The 19,693-nt window shown below is 42.2% G+C and overlaps 1 protein-coding gene across 1 annotated transcript; it reads left to right on the plus strand.

The window, feature by feature from the left end:
• Positions 1-364: 364 nt before the first annotated feature.
• LOC308117915 (uncharacterized protein) lies at positions 365-19,312 on the plus strand (the record flags this gene model as incomplete). The annotated part of the gene is made up of 7 exons (XM_080477035.1): positions 365-603; positions 7,299-7,440; positions 8,388-8,841; positions 10,575-10,817; positions 12,557-12,750; positions 16,826-17,361; positions 19,185-19,312. The coding sequence occupies exons 2-7, from the start codon at positions 7,307-7,309 to the stop codon at positions 19,310-19,312; spliced, it is 1,689 nt and encodes a 562-aa protein (XP_080333161.1). The 5' UTR covers positions 365-603; positions 7,299-7,306.
• Between the last annotated feature and the right edge of the window lie 381 nt (positions 19,313-19,693).

Consider the following 19,693-nt stretch of genomic DNA (forward strand, 5'->3'; position numbering starts at 1 on the left):
CACATCTTTTCTGACCCTGACTGCCTGCAACAGTAAACTGAGAGCTGTCTCAATGATTGGCCGATTGCCAGCCTATCAGTCATGTGTGGAAGCGGAATCTTTGTCAAAATAATGTTTGTGTCTCTGTTCATAAAATAAACTCACAGCAGTATTGACTATAAAACTGCTATGCAGGCTGACAGCGACCATGCCTGTTGTTACTGTTGCACCTGTTCATTCCAGATCTGTGTCACTAAAAACTTCTCATTGAGTTTATGTCTCCCCTCCACGTGCCAGGCTGCTTTTCCTGTGGTGGCCATGCCTCAGCATGGAACTAAATTTAGGTAGCTGCAGTTATGGATCCGTTAACGTGTGTTGTAAAAATAGTGACCGGGGGAAACCAGCCGGCCACAGAGTGACTTCACAGGATCCTCTCAGTGTGCTGGTAAAACCTGACGGCACACGCAGAGAAACACAGACAGGTACCAGTATAGCTGCTCTAAAGATTGCAGACAGACAGAAAGACAGACAGACAGACACATACTGTCGTCCATCTTAATGTATTTGGGCTCCTGCCGGGAATGTAAACACAAAGAAACGCTGTGAGTGAGACTCAGACTAAAGGTGAGATTCATTTCTTTCATTGTTTTTAACTTGAAACCATATATTCTTTTACACATTTACATTTTTGTTATCTTCATTATTGCAACATGTCTTTTTTAAAAAAAAAAAAAAAAGGAGGCCTATTTATTATGATTTTGCTTGTATGTTTTGCTGGTATTGTTGGAACCAAATAGATTCTGCGTAGTTAAAACGCATGCATGCTTAAGGCCATATGATCCAGGAAGGAACTTCAGGAAAATAGAAATGAAAATCAAATCATGTGAATGACAAAGAGAAGTTACACAATTGACGTAAGAAGGACTTGTCAGAGGTCACAACCATTACTGGAGGTGCAGCAGAATGGTTTCCTGTTTACAGTCAGTTCACAGACGGAGTACAGTCGTCAAATTCCATGCCAGGCTTTTAAGTAGTTATTTTTTAATGTGAAAATGAGGCTCTGTCAGTGGTGTAGTCTGATCAGCTGTTTGATCTGCTCAGCTGTTTATTTTAACAGTAATGCAGGTTAAGCCTGTAGAATGGTCCAACATAAAGTATAATTTGTTAATGTTTGACAAGAATAGCTTCAGTAATTACATGGGTTAAAAATGGTCCGTGTGGGGTGAGGTGGACTCATTGGATGCCAGGCACTGCTGTGGAACGAAAAACTCCTTTATTTAAACAAACAGAAACTAAAAGTTGGAAAAAGCTCAACAATCCTGCACGTGAGCAAAGGTCCAAGGCACGGGGAAGCTGCAGCTCGAGGGAGAAACCCAGAAAAACATGAAAGCTGCAGCACAAGAGGGCAAAGACACAAACTTACGAGACACAGACAAACAAGACAAGTTCTTTATATACTAAAAAGCACCAGGTGCAGCTAATCACACTCAGGCACAGGTGAGAGACATCAGGGTGGACAACAGCAATCAGACATGAGGGGAAACCAAGGAGTGAGACATGCGAGAGACAGAGTGAGAGAGACATGCCCAAAAACGCCAGAACAAACACGAACGACAACTCAAGAGAATTAATAATGTGGTTTGATAGAATGTCGTCAGAGACATTTATCAAACTCAGAGATTTTTTGAAATGGGGAATAACAAGCCGAAGCCTAATTTACCCCTGGGATTAATAAAGTGTTTCTCTTTTCTTCTCTTCTCTTCTCTTCTCTTCTCTTCTCTTCTCTTCTCTTCTCTTCTCTTCTCTTCTCTTTCTATATATTAACTGACAGACTCAGTCATAACTCTAAGTTGATGTTTCTCTATGTATGTCTAAAGACTGACTCAATCTCATCCTACATAATAGTTCTGTGGTGATTTAAGGTGAGTCATTATGAGGTATTTCACGTTAAATGATGTTCAATCAATTGATGCATTTTCTTCATTCATGTCACAAATACAGATGTAAATTAGAGGTTTTGCACATGGCACATTTACAATTTGTATATTTATATAATTGTTCATTAATGTGTATTGTGCACATCAAATAAATAAATAAATAAATAAATTCTCAGAGAGGTAAAAGGGCTTCTGCAGGTGAAGTCACATGGGAAAATAATCAGAAACACACACACACACACACACACACACACACACACACACACACACACACACACACACACACACACACACACACACGCACACAACTTCACTCGACACTGATAATACAATTAAGTAAGAAAGTAAATCTTGCTTCACTTTTAATTGTTTCTTGTGGTTATGTCTTTATAATCAATGTCCACGTACTTTTATCATCATCATCATCATCATCATCATCATCATCATCATCATCATCATCATCATCATCATCATCATCATCATCATCATCATGCTGTGTCACTCTGGTAAATGGCCACTCTGTGGGTTGATTGCATGTTCTCCCGGTGCGTCTCCATGTGTGTTTGAGGTTATGATTGTGAATGGACGGATGGGCGGGCGGGCGGACGGACAGACGGATGGATGGATGGATGGATGGATGGAGAGATGGCTGGATGGACATTTTGACAGACCACTGGATGGATGGATGATGGATGAATGAGCTGACTGTTGAATAGATATACAGATGGAAGGATGGATGCATGGACGTTTGGACGGGTGAATGGCTGGATAGACGGATGGGCGGTTGGCTGGTTGGAGAAGACATCTTTCATGGTTCTGTCAGTATTCTATCAGGTGTATTAGTATTATTGAGGAGTTTAATGAAAAGACATAGAGCTGGTTTCCACTGGAGACACAGCTTTGCTTGATGCTGCTGGCATACAGCTCTGGGGGCTCGTCTAGATAACATTGCGTAGGATTCCTACTAAAAATGTACGTGCGCCCAAAAGCTTGAAATGGCGTGCGCCAAAATTAATTTGGAGCGGTAAAACCATGAGTACGCACATCTGCACGCACTTTGCTTTTATAGATCACAGTCCAGCTGGAAGGTTGTGTAGTCATGTCCTGCCCTCAACACGCCCACTTTCTACCATAAATGGTCAAAGCAAAGTGACTCGTCAATATTTTTGCATCTCAATCAGCCTGTTGATCGGCGGCATTTGACACTGAATCCTGGTAGAAAAGATAAGAGAACTTTTACTGAGAGCAAAATAGTCATGGAGGAGGTGGAGGTCAGGAAAATGATATTATTTGGCTGTCACAGTAGTGGCTCCACCAATTAAAGAAAAAAACAAGTGACCGCCAGCACGTCGTCACCGCTGTACATAGTGTGAGAGCCACAGAGAGATCAGTGACTGCAGAGGTGGAGAAGAAGTGTCTGATGTGAAGGTGGAGGTCAGAGGAGCGTGACATCACGGGTGTGACGGCCACCGTGCGTGGCGGTGTCGGAGAGGGAAGGAGACATTTTGGTGGAGACCACAGCAGAGATCGAAAAACTGCAGTTTTATCTGTTTAGTAAATGTATAAATTAAATATTTGAACAGAGACTTGTGAAAAGGATCAGTGGACTTTGTGTCGGGTGCAGAGGATGACGAGGAGGTCGTCTGTCTCCAACAGCAGTGTGTCCAGAGCGCAAGGTGCTGTAGCGCATCCATAGTGCGGCTTTACTCACGGATGTCACCGCGCTATTTATATGTTTCCTCTGAAATTAGAGTGATTGTTACACACTTTGTCACAATTGATAATCAATCAGTTCTATCCACCGCTCTGCATCAGTAGAAGATAAAAGTCTGACATATGAACATAGAGCTGCTGATTCAGCAGTAATGATCCACTCAAGAAACATCTGGAACACTGCAGCTTGGCTGTTTATGATTACGTGGATCTGTAAGTCTGATATTTGACGATATTAAATGTATGAGATGAATCAGGCTTCAATTCTCCACCTCACAATCAGTGCCGCCAGTTTCCCCCGTGTCCAAAATGTGCGCGCTCAAAGTTGGAGTACCGGTACGTACATTCTACTGCCAAGTTTATTTTTTTACATCACAAAACTTTGGTGTTGGACGTGGCATCGTTCAGGACCGGTTTTGTGCGTAAGTCACCTTTATAGATGAGGCCCCTGGACTCTCCACATGTCAGCTACAACAGGAATAACAAGCGCACTAAAACTTCCGGTTCATCAGTCATAGAAACGCTAAAGCTCATGATTTTCCTCTAACCAAGGTTACTTTGTGAAACTAGTGTGGACATAGCTGAGGTCCTCACTGTCAAATGTTTTAGTCTAGGGTTTTCCTGACTAAGTAACTTCTTGATGGACACAAACACCTTGATTGCTGCAACTGCTTACTTTGCATGTTCATAGTGAAGCTTTCCAGCAGATGTGTTGGAGGAGGTGGCGTCACCCAGGAGCGGAGACCACATATGACAGTTTAGCTCCATTTAACCATCCGACGATTCAATGATAGTCATTTGATTCTCATTAGATGTGTGTTGTACCTCCCTGTGTATGGAGTTGGTGGAGAAAGCCATTTGAGCTCATTTTCTAATTTTATATCATCGTTATTAAATTAAGTCACCCCCATTTATCAACTCAGACACTGTTAAGTCCCAGACATGCAGGGATTAACATGCTTCAGAGAAGCTGGCAGATGACTTCACTATCATAATATTACCTTCCAGAACAGAATCCTCCTGCTCGTGTTCAATGACATAATCATATGTTTGCGTTGGTCATGAGAAATGACACATTCCTGAATGTAAACCCCACATGTCTCTGCCTTCTCAGGAGGAGTGCAGCCAGCAGTGTTTTCCTGAGGTTGTTGTTGCTCTTTGGGCCACGTTGCCGAGCTGCGTTTAAATTTAGCATTACTCTGGTCATCTCGTGTCACAGTGGGACATTCAGTCTGAAACAGGTCGCCGCTCTGAGTGCACCAAACGCAGGTTCAAATCACACTTTGAACTGGCTCTCTTGTACTTGTTTACGGAGACACAAATATCGATAAGTATGAGTACAAACATTTCGCTACTTGTTGATACCGTAGTGCTGATACGAGTACTATGTTACACCAGGTTATGTTAGGTCATGATGCATGCCATCTTCGTTCACCTCTTCTTCTTCTATAGCTCAGCTACAGCATGTCTCACTACCAAGTCCTTCCCCTTCCTCAGAAAATCATCTGTTTTTCTATCTCATTCTTCTCTTTCATCAACTCATCCACTACTTTCTCCGCCATTGTCAAGGCAGCGTTCCACTACAGCATTTTTCAACACATGCACAACACATCACACCTGAAGATCGCATGCTTGGTGGCCGGTGTCCTTCAACTGCAAGTCCGCCACACTTTAATACAGGACAGAGCAGTGTTTGGTGTCTATTTACGCACCAGCTCCAGCTCACTAATGGCTCTATCTGCCTTATTTTATTAACGTTTATTACGTAACCTTTCTGAACACATTTGAAGGAAGAAATAAGCTGTGGAGTTGATAAGTTATAACGTCGCTTCACATCCTCTCGCTGTATCATCGAAACATCGCAATCAATGTGCCTGCGCTGAGGGGCATGAGGGGGCATGGGCTCCGACTTCGCACTGCTTCTTCTTGGACGATGAAATGTCCTGATGAAAACTCTTTAGCATGTAGCATGTAGCACGGCTCAGAGTTATATGCTGAGCAGTTAAACTAATGAGTGACATCGGGCGAACTCTGCTGGTCCAAATGTCACTGCTGATTAACTTGCTGGTGTTGTATGAGCCTTTTCTTAGTACTATGAGTACAAATACTCCGTGCAGTATCGGATACCCGACATTGGTATTGTATCACTCACATTGCATTCCTCCAAATGTAATCAACCAATTTTTTACATGACAATGTTTCAAGTGAAAACGCATTGCTTTAGCATTTTCATTTAAGAAAAGTTTAAGCACATAAATGTAGTTTTCATGTCGGGCCACGAGTGGGTACTGTGTTTCTGTAAACCACCAACGAGTACACGGGTACACTGTGAGCATTGAAGCTGGTTTAAACTCTTTCTTCATGGTCTTTGTTCATTCGGTGTCTGTATGTGAGAAAAAAAAATGTGTTTCCACATGTGATCCAGATGATGGTGTCGTAAATATACACTTGGAGAGGTGCAGTTAAATCAAAGAGAGAATTACACAAACCACACCTGGACATACTTCATGCGCATGCACAGAAGTATTTGCTATGGCCATGGTGCTCATGTGCAGAACTGTTTATTACAACCAGAGTGCATACGTGTAGTACCAGCGTTTCAGAAAAGTTTTACCTGTGTACACGGAGACCTAGTCAAGAGTGTTTTCAAAAAGTCGCACTTTGGAAGTCACTTTTAAAAAGTTTCGTTTTCAGTGAGTTTGAGCAGCATTGTCACGTAAACACCCAAAACACAATGAAAGTTTTATCTTTTTGACTTGAAAATGTTAAACGGTGCCTTAGATATCTTGTGGTGGACTCATAGTTCCTCATCTTGAGTACAAGATACTATTGGAGAAGTACCAATGAAGACTAAAGCCGCGGTTCCACCGTGCTTTATGTGCTGGAGCGTCGCGGGGTGGGGCGGGTTTTCACGTGGTCCGACTAAAAAGGTTGTGGATGGTACGGAAAGAAACCACGACCACCGGGTACGATTTTCCTTCACCGTTTTTGAATGGTGCTCTATAAATACATTTGCCTTGCCTTGCCTTGCCTTATCAGAGATCTCATTGGGGCTTGAAAAAACCAGAACAAGAACAGTACTTTTTTTTAATACAGTCAAGAGGAAGCCTAAGAAACTGGATCTGGACAGATTGCCTTCCTTAAAAGCAATATTGACTTTTCTTGAAGGCAATCTATTAGGCGCTGTACGAGATTACAATTTTGTTGCAGTTGTGAAAAAGTTCCGTTTTCTCAGCAGTGCAGTTCATTATTGTAGAAAGGTAACGACTGGGCTTGGCACAGAACAAACCTGTCCGACTCTCAGCAGTGTCTGGTCAATTGAACAAAGGTCTGAGATTTTTGCAAGTGGCACTACGATAAATACTTACTTAAAATAAACACTCGTGTAAAGTGTGGATGCTCAAAAAATAAACCGATGAATTCTTTTGTAATCGCTTTTTCAAAGGCAGGTCTTTAAGGGGTGATGTTCGCACAGTATGTAGGAGTGGTTCTAATAATGTAATAAAAACACAAGTTAGGTCATTGGTGCGACCTTCTCTTCATTGGAGATTACACAAAGTCAACCTTTAGTACCATTGAACACTGATATCTGGAGGGATGATCAGAGAGAAACCGATTAGAGAGACAAAATGACATATTTGGGCAATAAAGACTGTGTGCTTTCTCTAGGTGACAGGATGTTTTCCAAAAAGGAGGAACAGAGGTCTTTTGGCAACGGACGGCTGAGAGACCAGTGGGAGAAGAGAGCGGCGAACATTGCAGAGCAATGCAAACAAGATGCTGATCTGAAGCAGAAGAGTTCCCTCAAACTGTGAGAAACAAGGGTGTTTGCCAACATCACATTTTTACAGCTGACTCTCATTCCGTATTCTGTATATGGTTAGTTTAGAAGTATTGCCAGGTAAAGAGGTGAAAACACAACTTTAATAGATGTGATTGACTTGGATGTGTTCTGGTAGTCAAAGTTGGCCCAAGGCTCTCAGGTAACAGAACCCCAATTTCAAAAAGGTTGTGATTATTTGTGATCTCACACAGTGAGAGATGCTGGTATCTTTCCTCTTTAGTTCACAAAACCATAAATTTGCTTTGATTCAGAGAAGACAACAAAGTGTTTGTGTTCAGATATCTCCTCTTCTTTAAGTACAGTCAACCACAACACCTTGTTTCAGCTGCACGTTTTGATTTATTACAATAGAAAAATAAAATAGTGATGGATACTGTTGACCCTTTTCCTTTTTAAGCAGTGGACTGTTTCAAAAAAATGAAATCTATCAACGTAAACCACAAGACACTTTTCAGAATCGACAGCACATGTGGATCTTTGCCTTTATTTTGAAGGCTTCAGGTTCTGCATATCTCTCAGTGTGGACTCACTGTAATGATTTGGAAAATCTGAAAATACGGTGAGGAGGACTCTCTCAGCCCCAACAGCCAAAAAAAAGTTCAGGGATCATTGATTTAAACTGAATATAATTTATACGCACAACTAATATTATTGATCAGACCTGTTCTCTGCTTTGAGATGTACAGTGAGCATGAAAAAAACCTGCATTAGTAGTTTGTACTTCAAAACTGGTTTGTCTTTTTCTCACATGTATTAAATGTTCTGAAATCTAAGTATATAAGTAGCCTAATGAGGAGTTCCTGTTTGATTCACCACTCAAACAAGCAAAATCTTTGATGAAGAATTAAATACAAGAGAGTTCTTTTAACCTTATTTTGCTTAATAAATTAATATATTTGTATTTTAACCCACAGAGTTTCCTCAAAGTGGAACTACCACTGGTCTCTTGTTTCCAATGAAGACAAAATGAAGGTAGAAATGTCGGACTTCAGGAGGGTGACCAGTGGCGCAGATGAAGAAGAAAAAAACAAGCCCAGGATCAGATTTAAAGTGGTCCCTCCTGCTCCCAAAGCCAAACCTATGCCCACTCCTCCCCCTCCTGCTCCACCCAGGAGGTCGGCTTCGCCCAAACTTCGCAGGGAAAAACGTAAAGTTGAGGTGGATGTTTTCCGTCTGTGCTGGAAGGAATCCTGGATGAGCTTAAAGCCTCCAAAATATCTTTTCCTGAGAGCCAGAGAGTTGAAAAGCAGATTCCTGGGCTTCACCGTCGTACAAGTGGAGACCAACACCAAGTACAAGACAAAGAAGAGCGGATTAGAACCAGAATTCATGTTTCCTGCTCATAAGTGGTGGCAGTCCTGGAAACAGGTACAGTGACTGACACAAACTAAAGTGTCAACATAAACTACAAATGTTGTTGATATCTGTCGAATTGTATGATATCAGGTGGAACATATAGATAATGTGAGCTGGGTTTGATTAAGAATGACACAGCTTTGTTAAATATTGTGAGCTGAAGTTTGGTCTGCTGTTATCAGTTCTTTGTAGATTCTCTCTAAGGTCAGGAAAAAATCCACACTGCAGCAGGACAATGGGTGTGACAGTAATATCTTCATTATTTACTATAAATGAAGATTCTTACACATTTAGCTTCAAATAAAACTTTGCATCACCATGTAAAACCTTCAAACTTGAGTTAAGATGGCTTTAAAACATGCATAGTTAGCCGATTAAAACTAAGGGTGCTTTCACACCAGGATATTCAGGGACTCGGTTTAACTGGGGAGGATGCAGAATATTTTCACACCTCCATTGGGTTTAGTTTAGCTTTCACACATTTGAGAGCGGACAAACCGCCTGGACAATGTCACACAATTACAACAGCGGCTCGTTTGGGGGGCGCTATTGCCCAAAACTAACACTGACCAGAGAGGAAGAAAAGCATGACAAAGAAGAAACCTGGCTCATCCCCAAAAGGGGAAATCTGGTAGCTAATTACTTCCCTGCTAGTGACTAAAGGGGCTGATTAGCTAGTGGCTAATGGTTAGCCACAAGCAACCACGATATATAGTCTTCAGACCACATGTCAATGACGCCTTCCTCACTGCTTCTTCCTCAATACTCCACATCTGCCCGCGAGATATTCTCCAACTTTTTCTTTCTGCGTCTGCTTCTTCAGATTAGCGCTGTTGGCTTTGTTTGTTTTCTCCCCAGAATGCACTGCACTCAAAGTCACATCCTCTCGTTCCGTTCCCCGGAAAGCCCACTGATAGTCCCTGATGTATTCACACTGTCCTTCAACCAGACCCCTGTGAACTTGCAACTTGAGTTCTCTTCATGGACTTCCTGGGAAAGTCCATTTTGTTTGGGTGTCTTTGAATGTTCACTTGAGCTCTGATCCTCTTGGAAACGTCAGTCTCAGTTCTCATGCAGACTTTCCTGCAGGGGTGAGAGGACGTGATGGAGAGGGCAAGGCATTTTGGGTATTAAATAAACAAAGCTAACCTCACCGCGCAAGAGGAAGAAGTAGTGAGCATGGTGCTGATTGATATCTGGTCTGAAGACTATATTTTGTGGTTGTTTGTGGCGACCCATTAGGTTCGGTCCAGACCAATCAGTGAGCCGTGTTTCTTCTTAACTTCCTCTGGTCAGTGTTTGCTTTGGGCGATAGCGCCCCCAAACGAGCGTAAACTAAGGCTTATGAGAAGAACTTCAATTTAGTCGGTACTTTATAGTTTAGTTGTCTGAGCCAAACCAGCTGTTTGTATTTTAGCCATTTCAGCAGTTTCAGCAGTTTTGCCCTCTTCAGATCTTTATATATCTATATGTGTGTGTGTGTTTTTAGCAGTTTTGAATGTTGTCATTGTTTGGCTGCTTCAGCCATTATGACTATTGTATCTTTTTTTTTTAATTTTTATCTGGTTTAGCACGTTCAGACTCTCAACTTGTTAGATGTTCAGTTAAACTTTATTATATAATTCCTAGCATTAGTTGAATATCACAAATTTTCCAAGTGATAATTTGTCTTTTCTGTGAATGTCTAAGGTCAGAACCCTTCAGTCAGATTCTGTAAATGGTTATTTGTTTTCATTGTTTTTCAGATGAAGAGTCCAGCCCAGTTGAAGTGCTCAGAAAATGAAACATACCAATGGGAGATCCTTTTGGATAGAAATCTGGTTTGCAATGCTGTGATAGACATATACTCTCTTCCAGTCTGGGCTGGTACCTGGAAAATCATGAACTTTCCTTTCAGCCAGCAGAAAAAGGACTGGGATATTGTATGGCCTGATTACCAACCAATTCTCAGCGACAAGTCTGTTGAAATCGAGCAACTGGAGGAGCAGGTTGGTAATATGGTTCTGCGGCAATGAGGAAGTACAACAATATGTAAAGCTAATATTGTTACCAAAGAAAAAGGCTTGACGCCACCCTGGGAATTTTACTCTGAGCCTTTTTGACACAAGGCACAAAGGTATTCTAAAATCTAATTTCCACTGCACAGTATGTGACGACACAGTACGGTACAGGTTTTTCGTGTATTACCAAAAGTAAGGTACCCAACCATTACATTTTTTTTAATCATTTTAATGGGGGAAGTAGAAAACCTCATCAGGGCTGAGGCCTTGGGTGGGTGGGCAAGCGCTAGTGCAGGTAGGTGAGAAACCCCCCCCCCCCAAAAAAATCGACCTAAATAATCCCTATGGTTTCAATAGGGTCAGTTCTCGGACCCTAATTACTAGGCACACGTCACAACACACACTCTCAGTGAGGTAATCCCACTCCAAGGGACACGGCAAACAGGACAGACACGACATGAGGATGCCACCACCAAGTCATCAGCACCATTGCCACCGAGAAAAAGAACCAAGAACAATAAGACGGAGCAGTGAAAACATTCAGGCCATGGTGTGGCAGCAAAGCAGAAGCAGAGATAAAACTGCAGCAGGCCCAATAAGCTGGTTGCAGTAGCACACAAACAAGAAATATACTATAGGCATTCATAAATACACTGCTCCAGGCAGCCACCAGTGCTTTACCTGCGACCACACTAGCATTAACCACCTGATAGCATCGACCATACCACAAAGATAGAGGACGCCTACCACAGCCAAGCAGCAGAGCAGCACACAGGCCGTCTCCCTACAATGCCAATGTCTTGAGCAAGCTGACAGAAACAAACAACCAGTGAGGCGAAGCAGCGTGCAGCTATACAACCTGCAACTGGTGATGACGGAGGTGCAAAAGAACTGCAATGGGAGGACTGCTGTCATCTACGGCCACCAGCCGCGCTCATTACAAGCAGTGGCAAATATAGACAAAGGATACATAATACCACATGGAGAGTAAATCATGCTGCAACACTGCATTACTCTTGTTGTTGGATTCTTCTTTCTGCTGTGAGTGGAGTTGCTGAGTGGAAATTGCATGATCATGACAAAAACATCACATTTTAATGACGATATGTCCTTCAAATGTAGTGTCTGTATAAACTGCAATTGTTTTCATCATTTTATGTTTAAAATGGTCAAGTTTGTTTTCATGACACGCAACAACAAGCTGCTCTCCCTCATCAGATCGAACAATTCTGTACAAACAGGACTGAACACATTTCATGAGCTTTTTCAAGGTTTGTTTCCAAGGAATAGTTTATGTCCTGTATATACTGTATGTCAGTAAGACATTTAGTTTTTCTGATCTGATGCAGAACGGTAATAAAACTAACTATAACTAACTACAGGGGGCCGTACTGAGAAAACATTCTTTCCTCGACTTAAGGACAAGGGAATGACCATGCAGTAAAAAAACCCAGCAAAAGATTCACACTTTCAAAAAATTATCAAAAATATCCAAAACTTATCTCTTAAATCTGTTAAAGGTTTTAAGTCACTAGTTATAGAAATCTAATTTTGGCATGATTACAATATTTACAATGTTTAATTTTCCCATTTGAAAAGGGGGAGTGGCTGTATGAATAAATAAAGATGGCACACATTACTAGTTTGTCCACAGGTAACATACAGTAAACAATGCATAAATAATCTCCTGTGTTGTTTTTAAGATGTGTTGTTGTTAACTCTGACAGGACGAGCTTGAAGACTGGGAAGATTCGTGGAAGCTGTCAGACCTGGAAACAGATGACGGGATGCTCATGGCGATAAATGAAGTGTGCATGCCGGGATGGAACCGGTCCTGGCTGGTATCTGCAGCCCCTCCAGAGGAACGAGAGGAGCAGGAGAGAAGCTGGAGCTCCTGCTGGGTATACAGTCAGCAGTTCAGGTCAGTCTGTGCAGGATAGCTATCAAGTCTGTCAAAGTATGAATGATGTGCATCCACAGCCTGATTCATCTTTCACATACAAAAACGTTGTTAATACATACTGCTTCGCTATAAAAAGCAAATAAAAGGCATATATCAGTCCAATTAATACTACTTAAATCAGAAAATGAGCATTTGTTCATTTCAATTGCAATTGAGAGCAGAAATGATCCTAATTCATGTTCAAGGGCCACATAAATGCCAGTTTGATCTGAGTTGGACTGAGCTGCAAAATGAACAAAAACAATCAAAAAATACAAGCGGCTTTGGAAATGCTCACACTTAAATGAAGTTTTCTACAACAAAAGCAGAATCATTTGAAATATCTGAACAAAGGTGTTCAATGTTTTTTTCTGAGCAGGATGTTTCGCCACAGCTTACATAACTTTGAATTCATTCATTATTAATTCATCTTGTGAATTGAATTGAACAGTTTATTTATTTTGAACATGAAATAAACAATGGATATAAAAAAGTTAAAACAACAAAAAACAACGCTTGAGAAGGAGCAGGAAGAAGAGTTATAGTTAAATCCCTACACCCTTCTAACCATACAAACTAATCTTCATCTCCACCCAGTGCCTATATAACAATAAATAATTAAGCTGCAAGCAGCCGTGCTTGGTACCGTCGGGTTTGGCCCAATCATGGCCTCCGGCCCAGTCATGGCCCTGCACTATGCCCGATCGTTGTAACCATCTTGTGGCTGTGATCAGATGTGGTCTCTTGTGCAACGTGTAAAGTTTCAGCCAGATCCAAGCAAGTACACCCGACTTCCAGCAGGTGGCACTATGCCCAATGGTTGTTATCATCATATGGATTGTTATCATATAACTCTCATCAGATCTGGACACGTGGAAAGTTTGAGCTCCAGCGAACAATGTTGAGGGTATTTACAATATCAAAGTTGAAAGTTTTATTCAGTCCTGACAAGCGTGCCAAATATAGTGAGCTTTGAGAATGTTTAGGGCGTCAAATTCGGGTTCAATGCCGCGTCAGGAGAAGAAGGCAAATTCTCTTTTGGAGGACTTCCCTTCCGGCTCGGTCCCTAATTATAAAAAAATGTATATAGAATGTGACCCCTCAATTGAACCCTGCATACCCTCTTAAAATGATCCTTCTATAATGCTTTTTGAATTGCTCTGTGTGGCGCTTCCCTTTAACTCTTCTGCCCCACAAACGTTTAACAGTTTAACATGTCGCCCTTTAAAATAGCACATAGAATAATAATTATCGCCTAAAACAATGCGTCAAAAAAGTAAACAAACTCTTAAAATATTACATTTTATTTTGAAATAAATAACCGATCCATTTAAGTAGATTTACATGCAGGTGAAAACAAATAAAATGTGATAAATACTGGTGTAAAGAGCATTGGATTGAATTGCAAATATATAGTGGATACAAGCTCAATTAAAACCCTGACACTATTATAATTAAATATAATTGGAAAGAAAATACTTTGCCAAAAGTGAAAGTAAAACCTGATGCATCTTATTGTGGCCAGTTTCTCAGTTTCCCAGAGGCTCAATGCTTCCTTTAGAACCTCCTTTAGCCGAGGAAACACTGATGCAGCCTTTACCAAAGAAGGCCAGATCATGCTGCCCCACAATTCCTTGTGGCGACAACATTTAAAGGGATTTAGAGGAGGCCCATGTCTAATATCAAACTTGAATGATGAGCAAGAACTAGTGGTCAACTGAGACTTGATAAATCAATCTGCAATTTGTTTTTAAATGATATATTCCTATACAGCCTTTTCTTTTCTTCTTCTTCTTCTTCTTCCTTTTCTTTCCAAATTAATTCATTTATCCATTTATTTGTGTTTTGTTTTGTTGTTGTTTTAATTAAATTCACTTTTTAAAATAGGTTAAGAGTACATAATTCAAAACTAAACGTAAGGTGCTTCCCTTTAGCTGTTACACAATGGACCGTAGCAATTTGCCCAAAATAATTTCATAAAGAAAATGGTTCGGTTGAAAAATCCAAAGTCAAAAAGGCCACCCCCAAAAAACAACAACAACAACAAACAAACGGTCGATTGATATTTCCAGAAGATGTCTAAAACTGAAGCAAAATATAGGGGTGGAATATTGAGAATATTGAATACTCCATAAGAACAAGAAGAAAGTTGCGTATAGACGCCTCCCGAGGTCACGTGACGATACCAAATGGCTTTGTCGGCCCGGTATTGAACGCACAAATTTTAACTGGATGTAAACTGGAAGTTAATTATTTTTTGCCTTAGATATAATTATTGCCGATTTAAATTTGAACAAATCCTCACATTTCAATGCATGTGGTTCCTCCCAGAACCCCACATGATGCTTAATCCTGATTGCCTTCTTTTGTAATGTGAATAAATGTAAATTAACTTCACACATGTTTCCCCACACCTCAAAAAGCAGCTCACGTGTGGTAAAACAGGCGAACAGTAAACACGAATCTGTGACTTCTGCTTTAGTATTCTTCTGGCTTATGGCAATTCTCCTCACCATCTTTGACTGAATACGTCTTCTTTATGATTTCCATCTGATGTTGTGGTTAACGATCTATATTCTATTATAACTATTTATATTCATACACTTTTTCCAATAATAACATTATTATTTTTGATTTGAACTTGTTTGTCTATTCTACAGTTTCCAAATAACCTAAATTTACACAAATGTAATGACAATGTGTTTCTTCAAACCACCTCTTTCATTTAAACAGTTCTGTTGGGATTTCTTTCTGAAATTCTGAAGAAAGATTTTTTATGCTGTGTGTACACAAAAGTTTCCAATTCCATTCCATCACATACTGTAGGTGGATGATTGTTCTCCGACTTGAGGCATGAAAGCACAACCAAAGCATGTTACATTGTGTTCTTACCAAGAGACAAACGTCCTGTCTGACCTGAATGTTTCTCGGAATGAAAATAAACTTGCCGCTGACATTGATGATAAATGATCTTGAATGTATGTTTGGTAATTTTGCACCGTACCTGTTGAAAGTTGTGTACATTGACACAGCTGGAGACATTATCCATCACTCTTGGGACTTCACCGATAAATTCCATTATGCCTTTAACTCTGTTTTTCAAAGGAGTCATTATATCTACAGTATTTCGCTGCTATATGTGGGAGATGAGGCAGATTCTGATCATATTTATAGTGAAAGGAAATAAGTGGAACAGTTTTATTAGTTTATGTGTTGCTTCATCTTGCGGTGCCTGGTGAAGTTAGTCCTGTAAAGAAGATGCATGTAGTAAATTATTCAACAGTTCTGTTTTCTTCACAGTGGAAAAAAAACTGAAATGACAAAGTGGAATTCTGCAAATCATTAGGTTGTGATTTTTAGGGTCTCGCTCAGGGACCCCTGGTGCATGTTTTTGGAAATGTGGGCCACTTTTCAGAAGTGTTTTTATTCTTTGTAGGACAGGACCCCCCCCCCCCCCCCCCCCCCCCCCCCCCATTTGAACACTGTATTTGTGTATAGATTTACAATGTTTGGGCCTGAAAATGAAATCAGTGACATTCATTCCTGTGAATCTTACAACCATGTCTAACAGGAGAACCATTGTGAGTCTCCTCAGTTCTTTAAGGAAGCAGGACTGGCATTGCCATGCACTGATACAAGCAGGTTGTTTTCTGTGACAAAAACTGACCTTTTGGCCTCTGCATGGCTGAATTCTTCTATTTCCATTTCTAATCATCACACCCGGGCTACAAGAAATGAATATTTTCAATCACATTGAGTACTGTGAAGCTGTCAAAGTCCACCGACATTGTCATGTGAAAGTTGAAATTTGACCTCACATGAAAAACCCCAATTAATGTAAAATAACCCCCCAAAATGCTGAGAATTCATCTGAATACATCTGGACAAGCTCAGATCTGTTCGCATCTGGTGGCCTTGAGCAGCTCCCACGCCCCCCGGCTGCAAGGGCTTCGGCCCTTCGGCCTGTTGACCCAAAATCTCACCCTCAAAACTTAGCATGTCTGCTTCAGATGTACAAACCGTCGGGTTAAAGCTGCACGTTGTGTTTTCACAGGTGGCGCGCCGCTTCACTGACGTCGCAGCAACAACACTGCGCCGTGCTGGAGAGGAAACGCCGAGCGGAGCACCTCTGGTTCGCCTCACAGCTGCACGACGATGACATGATTGACAAAGTGGAGTGGACGGAGGCCTGGAGGTGTCCCAAAGGAGGCTCCGGACCAGCAACCGACAACAAGGAGGAAACAGAGGATGAAGAGGAAGGTGACGAGGAGGATGAAGGATTAGATGAGGAGACAGATGAAGGAGTGGAGGAGGAATCTGTCAGTGAAAACAGAGAAGTACAAAAGGAGGAGAAAGACAAAGACATATTGAGGGAGAGGACAGACAAGAGAACTCACGAGGACGAGGACGAGGAAGAGGAAGATGAAGGAGTAGATGAAGAGGAGGAAGAGGAGGTGGATGAAGTTAGTGAAGATTTTGATAACGAGGAGAAGGAAGACAGTGATAAAAAGAAAGACAAACATGCTGAGCGTGATGAGGAGGAGGATGAAGATGATGAAGAAGACAAAGAGAACAAACATGAAGATGACAGTGTGGAAAATGAAGGAAAGAAGGATGAAGAGAAGGACAATGAAGGAGATGAGGAAGAGGAGGAAGAGGAGGAGGAGGAAGATGAGGAGGAGGAGGAAGATGAGGAGGAGGAGGAAGAGGAGGAGGAAGAGGAAGAGGAGGACATAGGCAAACAATCAGAGAAACAGGACAGGGACAAATTACATGAGGGGTTATCGAAGGAACAGGAGGATTCTGAAGAAGAAGACATGAAGAAGGACGAAGAGGAGGAGGAGGAGGAGGAGGAGGAGAACGAGAAGAACACAGAAGCAAAAGAACGGGACACAATGATGAAAGTAGTAGAAGAGCAAGAGAAAGACAAAAAAGAGGAAGAGGGAGGAAAGGGTGAAGAAGAAGATGTGGAGGAAGATGAAGAGTCATTCCAAGAGCTGGAGGACAAAGAAGAGGAAGAAGAGGAAGACGAAGATGAATTTGTTGACGCAGAAGAGGACAATAGTGAGATGAATGACGAATGTGAAAAAGATAAGAGCAGAGACATAACTGAGGATGAAGAAGAGCCAGAGAAGGAAAAGAACAAAGTGGACAAAGAGAACCACAACAAGGAAAATACAGAGGATGAAGATGATGAAGATGATGATGAAGAAGAAGAAGATGATGATGATGATGGTGATGGTTATGATGATGATGGTGATGATAATGATGAAGCTCAAAAGAAAGATGCTGATAAAGAAGGTGATGAAGGCCCAGAAAAATACAAAGTAAACAGTGAAGAGGATGAAGAGAAGGAGGAAGAAGAGCAAGAAGAAGATGATGATGAAGGGCCTAAAACGAAAGAGGAAAACGACGCGGCGGAAGAACAGGGAGACAAAAGAGAAAACAATACAGAGGAGGAAGAAGAAGTGCAGCAGGAAGAGGATGAGGAGGAGCAGGAGGAAGAGGAAGAGGATCAGGAGGAAGAGGATGAGGAGGAGCAGGAGGAAGAGGATCAGGAGGATCAGGAGGAAGAGGAAAATAGAAAACTTAAAAAGAAACAGGTAGAAAATAAAGACGATGGAAAAACTGATCATCTAAACGTTGGGGTAGAGGATGAAGAGGTTGTGGACAAAGAACAGGAGGAAGGAACAGTGGAGCAGTCGGAGGAGGAGGGGGAGGTGGAGGTTGACGAAGATGATGAGGAGGAAGAGGAAAATCAGGAGATGGAAGAGGAAGAAAGTGTGAAAACCAAAGCGAAGGTCCAGGAAGTAAAGAGCGTGAAGACGCTGTGTGAAGAAGCGAAGCCGAGGGTGGAGGTCCCTCTCCATCTGCAGTTCCACAAACTCAACTCCTCCTTCTCCTCCTGGAAGCAGTCCTGGATGGTGGCCGTGCCTCACAGGGCGGGGCAGGAGGAAGAGGAGGACGAGGAGGAGGAGGAGGAGGAGGGGCTGGAGGAGAGGAAGGAGGAGTGGCAGGCCTGGAGGCAGTCGTGGAGAATCTGCCGCTGGAGGAGGAAGGTGGAGGACGAGGAGGAGGTGGTGACGTGTTTCTCCACAGAGCATCGCAGCGGCAGGCTGATGGGAGTCCTGCAGGACGGCATGCCGAGGAGCGAGTGGACACTCAGCTGGAAGACCAACACCGTGCAGGGAGAAGAGGAGGAAGAAGAAGAAGAAGACGACGAAGAAGATGAAGAAGAAGAAGAAGAAGAAGAGGAAGAAGAAGAAGAGGAAGAAGAAGAAGAGGAAGAAGAAAGTTGAATCTTTCTGATATGAAGTGGAGCTCAGAATCTGATGGAGGGACTTGATCAACCAGCTGTACAGTTTAGAGAAAAACCGGAACACGTTACTATTCTGAGTTTTTCTCCTGAGCAGGAGGCGACCTGCTGAGGAGACCTGCTCTCTGCCTCTGGTTCAGGCACCACGTCTGTCTGCGACACTGGACAACATCTGCTGAGGAGATGAGAAGAGATGAGAGCGACTTCACCTGCAGCCCACAATAACACACCAACATGTTTCCTGGAGTCTCAACCGAGGCCCAGTCCACGCCAGCCCAAACAACCTTTCTCCTCCCCGTCGGTCTTTAAATGTTTCCCATCGACATGAGAGACTTCTGCGTACGCGCCGCCATCGCACCGTGAAGATGACTCAAATCGACGTGGTACACAGTCGGGCCCGTAGGTGGCAGTGTAACTCTGCTGCAGGAACACACCAGAGAGATGAAGAAGACACGGGCGTGCACAAACGGAGAGACGGACAAATTTAACATCTGGCCTGATTAAACCCGCTACAATCAGTGGCTCCCGCGGCTCCACCTGCAGCACGTCGTCCGCCATTGTTGTTGTTGTTGTTAAGTGACGTCGCCGCGGAGAGGGTTCCATAGG

The sequence above is a fragment of the Lipophrys pholis genome, assembly GCF_963383615.2.
Source record: "Lipophrys pholis genome assembly, chromosome: 12".
NCBI classification, from domain to species: domain Eukaryota; kingdom Metazoa; phylum Chordata; class Actinopteri; order Blenniiformes; family Blenniidae; genus Lipophrys; species Lipophrys pholis.